Source organism: Myotis brandtii, unplaced genomic scaffold (genome assembly GCF_000412655.1).
Source record: "Myotis brandtii unplaced genomic scaffold, ASM41265v1 scaffold94, whole genome shotgun sequence".
NCBI lineage: Eukaryota > Metazoa > Chordata > Mammalia > Chiroptera > Vespertilionidae > Myotis > Myotis brandtii.
The window spans coordinates 1,459,006-1,475,513 of NW_005371876.1; the positions used below are offsets into that span (position 1 = coordinate 1,459,006).

The 16,508-nt window shown below is 42.3% G+C and overlaps 1 protein-coding gene across 1 annotated transcript in view; it reads left to right on the forward strand.

Annotated features, from left to right (window-relative positions):
* The window catches only part of DOCK5 (dedicator of cytokinesis 5), a 160,760-nt gene that overhangs the window by 130,602 nt on the left and 13,650 nt on the right, over window positions 1–16,508 (forward strand). The window contains exons 42-47 of the mRNA XM_014533084.1: window positions 553–637; window positions 1,083–1,169; window positions 2,992–3,168; window positions 7,224–7,307; window positions 7,935–8,072; window positions 9,752–9,918. Coding sequence (XP_014388570.1) covers window positions 553–637; window positions 1,083–1,169; window positions 2,992–3,168; window positions 7,224–7,307; window positions 7,935–8,072; window positions 9,752–9,918 — 738 coding nt within the window. The remainder of the gene's footprint in view (window positions 1–552; window positions 638–1,082; window positions 1,170–2,991; window positions 3,169–7,223; window positions 7,308–7,934; window positions 8,073–9,751; window positions 9,919–16,508) is intronic.

A 16,508-nucleotide genomic window follows, 5' to 3' on the forward strand; every position in this document is an offset into this window, starting at 1 on the left:
CTCTAGGGCAGCCGTGGGCAAACTACGGCCCGCGGGCTGGATACGGCCCGTTTGAAATGGATAAAACTAAAAAAAAAAAAAAAAAACCCGTACCCTTTTATGTAATGATGTTTACTTTGAATTTATATTAGTTCACACAAACACTCCATCCATGCTTTTGTTCCGGCCCTCCGGTCCAGTTTAAGAACCCATTGTGGCCCTCGAGTCAAAAAGTTTGCCCACCCCTGGTCTAATCCCTTCTGAGAAGCTAAAACACTAGCAGGATGGATGGAACTGTTACAAAGCTATACAGATGAGATTACAAACGTGGCCATAAATACATACCTTTTTAAATTGTGAGCTGTGAAGCAGATTCATAAGTAATAAATGTAAGGTGTACAGTAAAATCAAATTGCGCTAACATCAGCCCTCACTGCAGAGACTGTTGGCTTTGAGAGCTCAGTGGATAAGACTCGTGTGCGGAAGATGTCTCATTTCCCCAGGCTTTGTTGCAGTCAGATCACGGAGAGCTTTTTCTAAGAGCTATGACGTCATGGCTGTCTCTTTCCCCAGCTACTACAGAGCCAACGAAGTGCAGCAGTTCCAATATTCGCGGCCATTCCGGAAAGGAGAAAAGGATCCGGACAACGAATTTGCTGTGAGTTCTGCCCTTAGGCCTCTAGAGAAAGGTAGAATTGACATCCAAAATAGCCGCCTTCCAGCTAACCAGCTCATCCCGCAGAAATGATGTCGGCCGGGGATAGAGGCTTCGTGTGCTTATTGCCAGGACAGCAGGCTGTCATCTAAGTAGAAAACTAGACCAGGAGTCCAGAAACTGGGCTGTACTCCTGAGCCTGCCACCTCTATGACTGTGAGCAGTCACCCCTCTCTGGACCTCCAAACTTCCCATCCAGAGGGTGAGAGGGCCCAGAGAGAGGACCCTTGCAGCTTTTAACATCCAGAATGAGTCCTTTTTTAGAGAAAATATGGCCTTTTCTCTAAGGAGGCATTTGAGAATGGAATCTCATTTAATGGAACCAGGGAGTTTTGCTCTTCTAAACGCCTGGGAGTTGACCAACATTTCCTCTTCTTCTTTCCACCAGACGATGTGGATTGAAAGGACCACGTATACGACTGGGTACACCTTTCCTGGGATCCTCAAGTGGTTTGAAGTCAGGCAGATTTCAACAGTGAGTCATTTGAAACTGGAACTCAGAAAAGTATTTCTGTCTCCAAATATAATAGGAGCCTTTGTTAAATCCCCCCTCTGGTTCTCACGAGCTCAGCCAGCCTCTTCTGGCAGCTCCATTTTCCAGAAGAAAAATAAAAAGCATGCTTGTCTGATAGACCGTCTTTGTAAAACTGATGTTACAGCACCAACCCTAAAGGTTGTGCACAGTGAATGCCTCTTTTATGACCACAGGAGTGTCCTCGTCTCCTGCCAGCACCCAGAAACATTTTTGAAATGCCTCCTTGAGTTTCCTGTCAATCACTTTCTCCGCTCTCAGAACATTTCCTCTTTTTCTCAGCTAATCACATCAGCAGTCATCCTAGACTCTTCCATCGTCCACTCCCCAAAGCTGCCTGTTTTTAATATTTATTAAATCTGTTTTCTTTTTTCTCCAGCCCCTGTGCCTTGTTTCTAGTCCCCCATTCACCTCTAGTTTGATGCCATTGGAAAAACCCTTACTTGGCCTCCCTGCCTGGGCCTTCTGAGGGCCACTTTCCTCAGTGCCTCAGTGTGACCTCCATAGTGAAACCTGATTCTGTCATTTTCATATTTAAAACCTTTCTGTGGCTCTCCAGTGCCCAGAGTGTAAACTGCATACTCCTTAGCACAGGGTCTCTCTGACTCAGCTCTTCCATCTCTGATGGAATCTACTGGAACTAAACTGCTCAGTCCATGCTATTTCAACTATCTGTGAAATTGAGGCATTTTCTCTACCCAGAATGCCTTCTTGCCACTTCGCAACCTAACTCACTCCCATTCAGATTCCATATCGGCACCAGCTTCCCCGGGAAGCCATCTCTGAAACTCCCAATCTGGCTTAGAGGTTCTTTCTCTTTGCCCATCGCCTCCTGCACTTCTTCCTAATGAGCTGCTTACCATGTTCATGCGACTTGAGACCCCACTGAAATCATAAGTTCCTCCCAGCCATGAATTATATCTTAGTCACTTTGTTACTGTGGTACATAAGTAAGCAGTCAAGAACTATGTCTTATACAAATCTAAACTGGGGTTTGCATGTCTCATTCCACTGGTGTATATCATTATTCTTTAAGGATGAATATGATTTTTAGACAGAGACTCTTAGAATCAAGTCTGGAGAAGATTAGGGGGTAATTACCCATGATAATGGATAAAATGAGGAAGGAGACAGTTTTTCTTAAAACCTGGTTTTGAAGACATTTCTACAAGAAGGTCTCTCTCTGAATCTATATTACATCTTATTTTCATCCAAAATTCAGCCCGAATAGCCTAATGCATCCTACTGTTTCTGACTTCTCTTAACCATAGAACCCATACTAAGGTGACTTGTGTATAGTCTGAATGTCTGGCTGTTAAAGTCCTTTACCTTTCCTCATGGGAGAAGCAGTGAACATTTGTGGTGGTGCTTCTGTCCTGGATCAGATATCCTGTTACTCTGTTGTCATTGATTTTCTCAAAAATTTCTAAGGAAGCTTTGCCTAAGAAACAATCATTATTATAGCTCCAACTTTTTTCTTCTCAGAATTTCTGTAGATGCTTTGCCCCCCAAAATAATCATTCTATAGCTCCGATATTTAAGCCACCCTTATACTTTCAAAGGAAACTTTTAAAAGCTTATTTTTGCAACTTATAACACCATTTCAAATGAGTACGGTATCCTAAGAAACATAACCTTGACCAGCAAAAGCTCACTCTTTGGTTGGTGGGAATTTTATACCTTATTAGGGGAATACTTGGGCTTTTTCCAGTCTCTGCTGTGGAGCTCACGAAGTGCCCTTCCCCTCCCATGCTCTCTGTCACAGGAGGAAATCAGTCCTCTGGAGAATGCCATCGAAACCATGGAACTCACCAATGAGAAGATCAGCAACTGTGTTCAGCAGCATGCCTGGGACCGGTCCCTCTCTGTGCATCCTCTCTCCATGCTGCTCAATGGCATCGTAGATCCGGCCGTCATGGGGGGATACTCCAACTATGAAAAGGTGGGCTGGGTCGCCCTGGCCAGTGTTGCCCAGTAGTTACTGTGTCAGCCCACATACCATAGGGTCTTGGGTTCAATTACTAGTCAAGGGTACATACCTGGGTTGCAGGAGCATGTGCAGGAGGTAACCAATCCCCCTCTCTCTCTCTTTCTCTCCCTTTTCTCCCTCTCTTCTACTCTCTCTAAAAATCAATAGAAAATATATCCATGGGTGAGGGTTAACAAAAAAAGAAAACAATAGAGAAGGTAGGCTGAGTTCCCGGGACCCCATAGGACTCAAAGATCTGGGTGTCTCCATGCCTCTCTGTGGCATTGTGCAGCTGATGAATTCGTTTCTTACCACTTCTCTGAGAGACTTTCATTCCCCCTTTTTATATGAATAGCCAAGTGAAATTAATGAAAAGCTTGTCCCCAACCTCACAGCTCCTGGAGACCTTCAGCAACCCAGCTGGGTTAGGCTACTGCCTGGAGAAGAGTCACTGAAAGATCAGTCAGACATACCATATCCAGTTGCTTCACCTGCTATTCTCTCCCCCTCCAACTCCCCTGGGAGGTGTAAGGGTGCAGGTGGGCTGACCACTGAGGACGCTCTGGGAGTGGAGCAGCGTGTGGGGGAGGCAGAGCCACGCTTGGTTTAGAATTAGCCTCTAGGAATCCCACCCCCACTTGATGGGCCAGAGGATGCGTGGACAAATGCTGGCCAGGCTCTACAACTAAATTAGGTCAACTAAGTGTTGTATCTGCTCCCCGGGGACACAGGAAAGGAGCGCTCCCCTGTGCTCCATTGCATAGGGTTGGTGTGGCACCATCTGCAACGGAGGGGATGCATCCAGTAAGTAAAGTCCAGTTAAGGATCCAGTTGACCCTTGACTAGCACAGGTTTGAACTGTGCAGGTCCACTTCCACCTGGACATTTTCATTAAGTATAGTTGGCCCTTCATATCCCTGGCTTTCCCACCCGTGAATTCAGTCAACTACGAATAGAAAGCAGTACTTTCACATTCCCAGATACAGCTCGAAAATACTGTTTTCCACCTGCAGTTGGTTAAATCTATGGACATGAAGGGCACACTGTAGAATAAAAAATTTCCAGGGATTTTCTACTGTGGGGTTCAGTGTCCCTAACCCCCACGTTGTTCAAGGGTCAACTAATTGTTAGGTACATTTTTAGTGGCTAAATAATTTTGGAATCCTCTTCTTGAAAATAAACATTTGGCTAGTACCGCCCTGTGCACTGTCCTGGAGATTGACGGGTGGTCGGGGGAAGATGGATGGGAAGGGCCAGTGGACGTTAAGTGGGCTGATTCTCACCACCAGCAGTAAAATCCAGCTTGCCCTTGTTATGTTTCAGTAATAATTTCTAGTGTTACAGTGGAATTCAATAAAAAACTGGGATCCAAAATACGATCCTTTTTATACTATAACTAGGGGCCCAGTGCATGAATTCATGCCCCTTGAAAGGAACTGTGGGCTGCGAGGCTGTGGTGGGCACAGGGGCAGGTCTTGGCCCATCCTCCGTGCCCCCGCCTGGCCCCTCCCACTGCAGCCCCACTCCTGCCACTGCTGCTCCCACACACTGACAGTGCCTACCCCGCTCGCACCTGATGGCACAGAGCAATTGGGGCCTGTGCCAGCAGTGGGTGCGAGCAGTGGCGACTGCCCCAATTGCCACTCAGGAGCAGGGGGAGGTGGAGAAGCCCTGCGGGGTGATGGGGGCTGCCAGCTGCTGTTTGTACCCGCTGAAGGTGCCGAGCAATCGGGGCTGGTGCCGGGCACCCGCAGCGGGTGTGAGTGGGGTCAGCGCTGGCAGCAGATGCAAGCACCAGGCGGGACCGCTGCGCGCAGGGCAAAGAATTTTCAGAAACCACCAGAGGTTCGCCCTGATGACAGCCACCAGCACCCCGCCTTGGTCTGGCGCCCCCACTCACCTGCTCCACCATCCCGCTGCGGCTGACACCCACCATGTTCCCCGCTCTGCCGCCTACTGCCGACACTGCCATGTTCCGCACACACCCCCTGGTGGTCAGCACACATCATAGCGTCCAGTTGTTCAGTTGTTCTGCTGTTCGGTCTATGTGCATATTAGCCTTTTATTATATAGGATAATTTCAGTGAGTATGTTTCCTGTTAGCTATCTGATAGTAATTTTGATGTGTTTTTCCAAGTGTTAATATTTCAGAATGCCCCTAAAAACCAGATTCATATATGCCAGTATCCGTGAATATTTTATAACTTCATATGAAGTTTTTCCCAATGTTACTGTCTCTAATTTAAATGAAAAAAAAGCAAAGGAAGGATATAGAGTGTTTCAGGAACTTTGGCTTAAAATACTAGTTTATACTTTTAATTAGTGTGTAAAGCTTTGTACATTTCTAAACTTAAGAAGTTAAACTCTCATTGATCACCATGATCTATTGCAATCAGTCAGGGAACCCATTATTACCTACCTGACACAGGTGACCTGTTTTAAGGCAGGTTAACCATGGCCTCATAAGAACCCAGGAGCTGTTTGCTGTAATTCACCAGCCTTTATGCTAGAAAAATTAAGTTCAGGGCACTCTGATGTTCTCTGACTCAGGTGCTTTGGGAATTTAGTTGCATTATATTATACTAGAGGCCCGCTGTTAGCTATCTGATAGTAATTTTGATGTGTTTTTCCAAGTATTAATATTTCAGAATGCCCCTAAAAACCAGATTCATATATGCCAACATCCGTGAATATTTTATAACTTCATATGAAGTTTTCCCCAATGTTACTGTCTCTAATTTAAATGAAAAAAAAAGCAAAGGAAGGATATAGAGTGTTTCAGGAACTTTGGCTTAAAATACTAGTTTATACTTTTAATTAGTGTGTAAAGCTTTGTACATTTCTAAAATTAAGAAGTTAAACTCTCATTGATCACCATGATCTATTGCAATCAGTCAGGGAACCCATTATTACCTACCTGACACAAGTGACCTGTTTTAAGGCAGGTTAACCATGGCCTCATAAGAACCCAGGAGCTGTTTGCTGTAATTCACCAGCCTTTCTGCTAGAAAAATTAAGTTCAGGGCACTCTGATGTTCTCTGACTCAGGTGCTTTGGGAATTTAGTTGCATTATATTATACTAGAGGCCCGGTGCACGAATTTGTACACGGGTGGGGTCCCTCGGCCTCACTGGTGATCAGGGCCAATCAGGGCCATCTCGCCCAGTCCCAATTGGGGCTGGTCGGGGCAGCCAGCCAGGGTGAGGGACCGTGGGAGGTTGGCCGACCGCGGGAGGTTGGCTATGGGAGCACACTGACCACCAGGGGGCAGCTCCTGCATTGATTATGTTATAGGTGATGTAATTTTGATATATAATAAATGCATTTAACATTTTCAAAACATTTTCCATCTTTGTCTCATATTGTCCTCAAAATAGCTTTTTGGATAGGTGGTTAGTAATAAAATACAGGTATTAATCTTCACTTAATATAGGAAAAAATTATAGTACAGCCTGTATCACGTGGTAGAGCAGAAAATCCATCAGCCACATCTCCAGTCTGTTAATTTTTTGCTCTCTTCTTTATAATACCTGTGTACTTAATCTGACACATAACTTTTTGATATGGTCATTTGGCCTTTTCTTAGTTTTTTGGAATAGTTATTTTAAGGAATGACATTCTAGCTCTCCCTCCAGGAGCAAGCTGGTGCCTTTCCCTTCCTCCTTCTTCTATCCCGCCCTCCCCCCACCCCCAAAAAAAAAAAAAAGGAATGACATTCTTCTCTGCTCCTGATTACTTGATTGGTGTGTGTGTGTGTGTGTGTGTGTGTGTGTGTGTGTGTGTGTGTGTTTATTGTTAAGAATGTGCTCTTGGTAGAAACTGCATGATTACAGAAGGACCACAAAATAGCACCTGCTTTTTTGAATTGTTCACTATGGATGCGGGCTGTGCTGTTACTTAGTCGTTCCTGGTTTATGACATAGGACAGAGGCATGTTTCAGCCTCCCAGGCTTCCCTCCGCTCCTTTAGGGCCAAATACACAGATAGGTATGTGTTCTCATTAACTCTCCCATGTGCTCTGCTTTTAGGCTTTTTTTACAGAAAAGTACTTGCAGGAGCATCCTGAAGACCAGGAGAAGATCGAGCTGCTGAAGAGACTGATAGCGTTACAGGTATGCCCTACGGGTGGTATGTGGCTGGACAGCTCCCACTGCCCTCCGTGGGCGGCTGTAGTGCATGAGTGTAACATCTTCTCTAGGGCTCAAATCTACGGCTCACTTTTAGGGTTACTTTCCCTTTTTTAAAAAAGCACCATGGAATCACAACCTATCCCTTTGTTTGGCAAAGCGGCCTAGGAATAGCATCCATTAGACTGCACAGTGTTAAGAGGGGCCTTTTTAGAGATGAGACTCTAGACCTGTGTCACCTGAGAGACGTTGGCTTGTCTTTCTCTTTCTCACTCCTTCAGTGAACAGTGGGAGAGAGTGCAGCCATCCATGCCATCAAAGGCTTAAGCCTATCGTTGCTCATCCACAGAAAGGCCTGGGCTCAGATGGGTTTGCCTTGTCTGGCAGCCCTCCGCCATTTAGGGCTTGCCTGTGTCCATGGTGCATGCATTTCTCTGCTTTCTTTGACTCAAGGCGTTCAGCTCCCAAGCATTGCACTGACAAGTAGCTTTCTCATTTGATATGTGCTGTGTCTGCCTGTTTACCTGTCCATCCCCAGCCCCCGTCTTTCCCCAAATCTGAATGATCCCTCATCCAAAACCACATTGCAGTCTTTCCATGCCCTTTTTCCAGATGCCCCTGCTGACAGAGGGGATCCGCATCCATGGGGAGAAGCTGACGGAGCAGCTCAAGCCGCTGCACAACCGTTTGTCCTCTTGCTTCCGGGAACTCAAGGAGAAAGTGGAAAAGCTCTATGGGGTTATCACACTGGTAGGCTTTGTTTAAGTAGCCTTTAAGCTTTCTCTATTCTCTCTTACCTTTTATAGTATTGACTGGTTTTTCAGATGCCAAATGAGTCAAAGTAGCGTAGGTGGCATGAAAATATGGGGCGGGTGATGCGGGGGTGGAATGTCAGAGAAGCCATGGTCTACTGTTGATGACTTTCTACCATCCTCCTGCTACCAAGGGCTTCTCCAACTTGAACAACACTCATAACCTTCTGGAAGGTTTGTGAAAACACAAGTTGCTGGGCCACATCCCTAGGGTTTCTGATTCAATCGCTCTGGGCTGGGCCCGAGAATTTCCATTGTTAACATGCTCCCAGGTGGTGCTGATGCTGCTGGTGCAGGGCCGGCGCTTTGAGAATGACTCTGTTAGAAGTTGAGGTGCCCCTGATCCCAGAAACTGGTTGTTCCTGTCCTGACTTAGTCCAATTCTTACAGTTTTTTCTAATATATTTTTATTTTGATAAGTTTTCACTCTTGACACCTTTGAAGTGAGAAAGAATTGTGAAGGACATTTACAATGCATGTAGTTGATTTCATAATTTTTGACCATTCTAACACATTTCTCACAGCTACAAATTTCTGTTTTTCCTCTTGAGAAGTTGGGCTGGGGGGTGCATGTGCTAACCTTTTCAGCAGTCGATTGTTTGCTTGGTCCCACCTTCATTTACCTGCTCTTCTTAATGTGAGTTCACCTGCTCTATTTAACTGCCTTATTCCGGAACCTCCAATTTTCAGATTTTCTTCCTCAAATCAAGCTCTAGATTCTTTTCTGCACTTCTCTCTTCTCTTCCCATACCTCCATCTCCACTACCTTTCTCTCCAGAGAGTCTGTTTGATCATCTCTTTCCGTCATCTGAGTGTTCAATCATGAATTCCTGAAATTTGCCTCCTAACCTACCACCAGCTAGGAGTTTTCTCCTAGGAAAATTTGTCTTCCACACAAATTCCTAGATGGCAGGCAGAGACTGTGACTTTCACCTCATGAGTTTGGTTTCGATTAGACCCAGGCCAACATTAGCATGTAAATTTGAAGTGGTGGCATGTAGGGTTCAATGTCCCACTGGAGAAATTTCTCATGAAGGTAGGTCAGTGTTCCCTTACTCCCTGAGATTCGCCAGGTTGAGATTCAGGTCTGCAGTTTCAGTCTGAAACTTTCCTATTAGGCCAATATTCCTTTCCTTTTCTTTCTTTTTTTTTTTTTTTTGTATGGGAATTTGGAGGCTGGCCGGTGGTAAATTATGACCAATGAGACAACACTAGACCAGTACTATGATCCCAACTTACTCTTTGGCTGCATGATGTTTATAATACTCCACTTTTTTTTAATGCCTGAAAGAAGCAAATCTGGAAAAGCAGACAGAGGATTTTGCTGTATTGGTGGGCGAACATATTGGTTATTTCTCTCTCATGTGGCTGACAGCAAATTACGGTGTATTTTTTCTAGTCTTAGAAACAAAGTAGGTTTAACATAAGTTGTGTTTATAAATAAGAATATAAGTGCTTCATTATTTAACAACTGAGGCAGCGCAGTCACCAACCAATCAGAATGGGGTGCCAGCCAATACAGTTGGGCAGTTGCCACAAGCAAACGGGGGGGCCCTGCACTCCTTCATATGGGCTGAGTTCTGGGCCAGCTAACCAGGGGGGGCATGTGTTCTCCAGCCACCCAACCTGACCGAGAGGAAGCAGAGCCGCACGGGGTCCATTGTGCTGCCCTACATCATGTCGTCTACGCTGCGGAGATTGTCCATCACCTCGGTGACGTCCTCTGTGATTTCCACCTCTTCTAACTCGTCCGATAATGCTTCCTCCAGGCCAGGATCTGATGGGTAAGGGTTTGATCTTTAATTGCCAGGAGGGGAGGAGTAACTCCTTTCCAATATTTACTTTTGGTACCAAAGTGAGACTTGGTCAATGTAGATACTTATCCTCACAAGGGAAATAATTCAGATTTCATGGGTTATTAGCCTTTGGGTCATTCTTATTTTCTCCCTCATGAGGAATACCATTATTTACATAATGATAACAACGGCTATGAAAAACAGGGGGTGGGGGAGAGAGGGAACCATAACAGTATCACATCCTAACATCTACCTAATCACATTCTGATTGATTTTTTCACAATAACTTGTAATTATTGCTTCATTTTTTATCATCTTAATTTTAAAAAATAATTTTAAAATTAAACTTATTTCATGAATAGTTAATCTAACCCCAAGATATGAAATTCCAAAGGTACAAAAAGCTTTATCATGAAGTATCCCCCATGGACCCCTGCCTCCCAGCTTACCAGCGCCGCTCTGCAGAGGCAGGCGATGTTAGCGTCCAGGTTCCTGCTGCCTTTCCAGCAGCTCCTCACGGGTGCACAGCAATACCTCAACACACATTTCTCCCCACACACACTTTCTTATTCTATGAATGGCAGCGTGTAATACTCTGTTTCCCTTGCTTTTTTCACTTACGAGATCTTTAAAACTATTCCATTTCAGAACATAGAGAGCCCCTCTTTACTTTGAGCTGCAGACATGTTGTGGTATGTCTGCACTGGATACATGCCACCAGAGCCTGTTGGCGGTCATTTAATTGATGCAGCAACTAGGAATCTTAAAAATCAGTTATTTTGCAAATATATAAATATATCCACATGAGAAAAATTCCCAAAGTAAAATTGCTCTGTCAAACCTATATAGTTGCAATTTCCAAAATTATTTCTAAACTGACTTCCATAGAGATTATACCAATTTACAATCCCACCAGCAACATACATGCCTGGTCGGTCACCTGCACCTTGCCACCAAATTGTATATTACCAGTCTTTTTAATTTTTGCCAATCTGGTAGGTGGAAAATATTTTCTTGGAATAGGGATTTTTTTTTTTATCTTGTATGAAGTTTATCATTTTTTCATCTGTTTAGTAGCTGTTTGTGTTTTGTTTTCTATGAACTGTGGTCAAATATTTTGTGTACATTTTCTGTTGGATGTTGGCCATGTCTGTGAAATGAGTTGAATGTTTCCCATAATTTCTCCTTTGTTTTTTAAAATTTTATTCTTTAATCATAGTTTACATTCAGTATTATTTTGTATTAGTTTTAGGTGTACAGCATAGTGGTTTGGTTAAATCTCCTTGTCATATACATATATGTATTTTTTTAAATTGATTTCAGAGAGAAAGGGAGAGGGAGAAAGAGATAGAAGCATAAATGATGAGAGAGAATCATTGATCAGCTTCCTCCTGCACACCCCACACTGGGCATTGAGCCTGCAACCCGGGCATGTGCCCTGACCGGAAATCCAACCGTGACCTCCTAGTTCATAGGTTGATGCTCAAAAATTAACCACTGAGCAACACTGGCTGGGCAGATCTCCTTATCTTTTGACTTCGCTTCTAATTTTTTAGTTCTGACTTTTTTATGTAATCAAGTATATTAATATTTGATCTTATAACTTCTGCATATAATATCATGACGGAAGGCCTTCCCTACAAGAAACTAATTTTAGGGTTTCACTATTCACAATTAAATCTTGATTCTTTGGAATTTAATATAAAGTGTGAGGTATAAAGCCAACTTTTTCCCCTCATACAACTACCCAGTTCTTTCTATAACATTTAGTAAGCAAGATGTCTTTTCTCTATTGATTTGAAATGTCAACCTTATAAAAATATCACACTCTTATATGTTCTTTAGCCTATTTGTGGACTTTTTCCCTTTTTATTTTTGATCTACCTTTGTGTTTATCCATTGCTGTTATGCAGTTTTAATTACTATAGACTTAAAAGATTTTTAACATCTAGTAATCCTTTTCAGAATTTACCTGCCTAGTTTTACCTATTGCTCACTTTGGGATTAATTTGTCTAGGATCCCCTTTTACATTCCATTTATGGACTAACTTTAGGAGGATGGATGGCTTTGTGATTCGGAGCTTTCCTTGCCAGAAACACAGAGTGCCTTTCCACAGCCTCAAATTTAAAATATTTTGAAGGAGTGCATTTATGACGTGTTCTTTTGTTTTAAAGGTATTATTTTAAAATATTTTGCTAATTATAAAGTTAATATATGTACATGTAGACATTTTTCAAAGTATTAGAAACTTTTAAAAGAATGAAGGCTTATAACTTTGTCACTCAGAAGTAACCACTGTTAAGTTTGAGTTGGTAATACAGGAAAAGTACGTACACATTGTACATAAGTGCAGAAGCATTGCAGGTACCATTTTGTGACCTAAGTGAATATGCATGATGAATACCTAACTTCATTGTGTAACTTCATTATGTATTTTAGTGTTGAAATAAGTCAAGCCAACTGACTCACCATTTACTCATAGATCTGTAATTTCATATTATAACACACAAAAATAACCTGTCCAATGGCTCCCTACCCATAAATCAAATGTTTAGTATTCCAAAATTGCTTATCCATCCTTTTCCTTGACATGGGTAGCTCTACATAGTTACATATATAGCAAAAATATAGTTTGGTAATTTGCTTTTCCTCTTTCTCTTTTTATTATCAGCATTTTCTGTGTTGCTATGTAATTAAATATAATTTTTCATAGATACATACCATTGCATTGTACAAATGTACCTTAATTCATCCTTCTCCTACTATAAAATATTTAAGCTGTGTCATTATTTCTAAACAGATAATCATAAAAGTTTATTATAGTTCAATATAAAACATTAGTTTGTATCAATATAAAATGCATTTTTGTTATTAAGAGTTGTAGCAAACATGCGTACATGTACATCTAACTTACTGATTATATTAGGATGCATTATCAGATCACTTCTTGGCCTTTTGGTGAAGATCAAATGAGGAATGCATTTCTGGAAGCTCGCATTACCTAGTCAGAGTATGAGGTTTTGTGGTAATTCTTGACATACTAAATACCAATATGCCATATGCAATATATGAAACACAAGTGATTATATAATTTTTATTATATATTCACTAATATTAAGTATTTGCCCTGTATTTAATCTTTTGAAGTCCTAAATATTAAATAATTCCTGAATCATTTATTTTTTTTCTCTTCTGTGGATTTTTTCATGCCATAAAGAGATACTACCTGCTTTAGAAAGCATAGAAATTCTGTTCTGTTCATTAACTCCTTTTTGAAATACACTCTGTCCCATTCAAAAAAGCAAAGTTTTGAAGTTGCTATTGAAAACCAGAGACTCCATAATTGCGGATACAGTAGGGCAGTAAACAAAGCAGGTGAATGGGGTTCTCTTTGTGTGGGAACCCCAGGCAAGTGGGTTATTGCTCTTGCCCAGGTTTCCCCAGTGAGCACAAAGTCGTCATTGATAATATTTTCTAACATTTATTTAGAATGTGTCTTTAAAACAGCTCAAACGGATTCACACCTGATGACCCTGAGTCTCCTATCACCAGTGTTATGGCACAGTATTCATTAAACTTCCGTGGTGATATGGGTGTTCCATCTGTACGGGATCAATTCTTCGTTGGCAGAAAGTAGAATGTATCCATCCTGTTTGGCAAATGGGAGACTAAGGCCCAGAAGGAGAATTGCTTTATGAAACACGGTGCATCTTGTTAAGGAAGCCGGAGTGATTACACAGCTGGCCAGCTAAGTGCCTGCTTAGAGCACCACGAAGTAGGGGCTCCAAACCAAACTTTAAAAAAATTTAATCTTTGATGTTTCGGGAAAATTGTTGAAGTTGTCGTCATAAGAAAAAAATAACTCAGACACTGTGGGACTGTAAATAACTATATGTAGCTGTTTAGTGGTTTAATTTGGTTCATAATTAGGCCCTACTGAAACTCACATCTCTTTGACTGTTGATTTAGTGACTCACAGTCTTTTACCTTTATTCTTAGTCTCTCAAGTAAAGTAATAATTGATCCGGTAGAGTCTTGGGTGATGATTGTTTTTTTCTCTGTAACAATTGGAAAATACCAAAAAATAAAAAATTCAGATTTAATATTTTAAAAAATAAATTTAAAAAGTGATTCAGAAGAGGAGAGAATAATTTGAAATAAGAAAAAAAAATTGCATTCTAGAAGCATCTCCCATTGTGTCTCCAGTGGTTCCTTAATCGAACTTCTCTGGGACGTTCTCATCCTGCCACACAGAGGGAACATCTGTTTTGTAGAAAGGGCCCTTTTAAAGGGCTTAAAATGACGTAAGAAGCATATCAACCAAATACACTGAATGAATCTTGTTTGGATCCTGATTCAAACAAACCACTTACAAAAACAGTTATCAGACAATCAGGGAATTTGACCATTGACTGGATGTTTGATGAAATGATTAATTTTTTAGGAATGATGGCGGGACTGCAGTTATGCTATGAAGATAGGGCTTGTCTTATAGAAATAGGCACTGAAATATTTATAGATGAGATGATGTGACATCCAAGAGTCACTTCCAGCTCATCTATGGGGGCAGGAATAGACGGGGTGTGTAAGAAACAAGGTTGGCCGTAAGTGATCATTTTTGATGTATATATAGAAGTTTATTATTATTATCTCCACTTTCTTATATGTTTGGAAATTTTCAAAATAAAATGTAAAAATTTTTTTCCAGATTATCCTCTCCAAATATCTTGTTTTAATATTTGTGTATTTAATAACTAGTGACACTAAAATTTTAAGAAATTTTTGGATATTTTTTATGAAACACTTGTTTATATCCTTTGATAAGTTTAAAATATTTTAACTACTCATATTTTCCTTTTTGATTTGTAAAAGTTCTCATATATTAAAGATATTTGCCATCAAAAATATGTATGGCAGCCCTGTCCAGGTAGCTCAGTTGGTTAGAGCATCGTCCTAATACATCAAGGTTGCCAACGGGTTCAATCCCTGGTCAGGGCACATACAGGAAGCAACCAATACTTGCATAAATAAGTGGAACAACAAATCAATGTCTGTCTCTCAAATCAATTTAAAAAAATATGTATAGCAAATAGTTTTAGTTTACTAATGATGCTTTCTGCTGAACAGAAGCTTTTAATTTTTAGATACTAAGAGGGGATAGCTGCTGTTTTTATATTGTCTTATTTAAAATGTCTTTTTATATAGGCTTTATTTTTTAGAGCAGTTTTAGGTTCACAGTGAGTTCGAACAGAAGGTGCAGAGAGTTCCCATGTACACTGCCCCCACGCGCACAGCCCCCCACATTGTCAGCATCCCCCACCAGAGTGGTGTATTTTTTCAGTTGAGGTGCCGATAGTGGCACATCATTACCATCCAAAGTCCATAGTTTCCATTAGGCTTCACTCTTGGTGTCGTACATTCTGAGTTTTGGTAAATGTGTGATGACATGCATGCACCATTGCAGAATGATCTCACTGTCCTAAAAGCCCTCTGCGCTCTACCTGTGCATCCCTCCACACTTCTTATTTTTATGAAGCAAAACCTACTAATTTTAAATCAATTTAGGAATTATTAAATACCTATTCCAGCCCAGGCTGGGTGGCTTAGGTGGTTGGGGCGTCATCCCATACACCAAAAGGTTCCCGGTCAGGGCACATACCCAGGTTGTGGGTTCAGTCCTCAGATGGGGTGTGTACAAGAGGTGGCTGGTCAATGTTTCTCTCTCACATCGATATGTCTCTGCCTCCCTTTCTCTCTCTCTAAGATTAGTAAACATATCCTTGGGTGAGGGCTAAAAAATAAATAAATACCCATTCCTAAGCTCTAAATGATACCCATCATAAAGATGTATCTTTTTAAGCGCCCCCCCCCATTTTTTATTTTTTATTTTTACATTTTGGCACATTTGTTTCTCTTCTCTGTCTTTCCCCCTCCCTCTTACCTCACTGTGCCATTTGAGCTTAGGTTACATACATCATAATGTAAGAACAGGCATGTTATCTTATACTAGAGCCCCGGTGCATGAAATTCATTCACTGCGCCCTCTCACAGTCCAGGACCCCTCGCTCCTTACCACTCACCTGCTCGCTCACCTTAGCACTGCTGCAGAGGTGTGAGAGGCTCCCGCCACCGCCACTGCACTCGCCAGCCGTGAGCCCGGCTTCTGGCTGAGCGGCGCTCCCCCTGTGGGTGCACACCGACCACCAGGAGGCAGCTCCTGCATTGAGCATCTGCTCCCTGGGTGGTCAGAGCGCATCATAGCAACTGGTCGTTCTGGTCATTCCCCCATACCGGTCACTTAGGCTTTTATTATATAGACTAGAGGCCCGGTGCACAAAAATTTGTGCACTCGGGGGGGAGAGGGGGGTCCCTCAGCCCATCCTATACCCTCTCGCAGTCTGGGATCCCTCAGGAGATAATGACCTGCTGGCTTAGGCCTGCTCCCAGGTGGCAGAGGGCAGGCCCAATCCCTAGGTGCAGCCCCTGGTCAGGCTCAGAGCAGGGCCGATTGGGGAGTTGGGGCGCCGCCCCCTGTCATGCACAGAGCAGGGCGGATCGGGAGGTTGCGATGCCACCC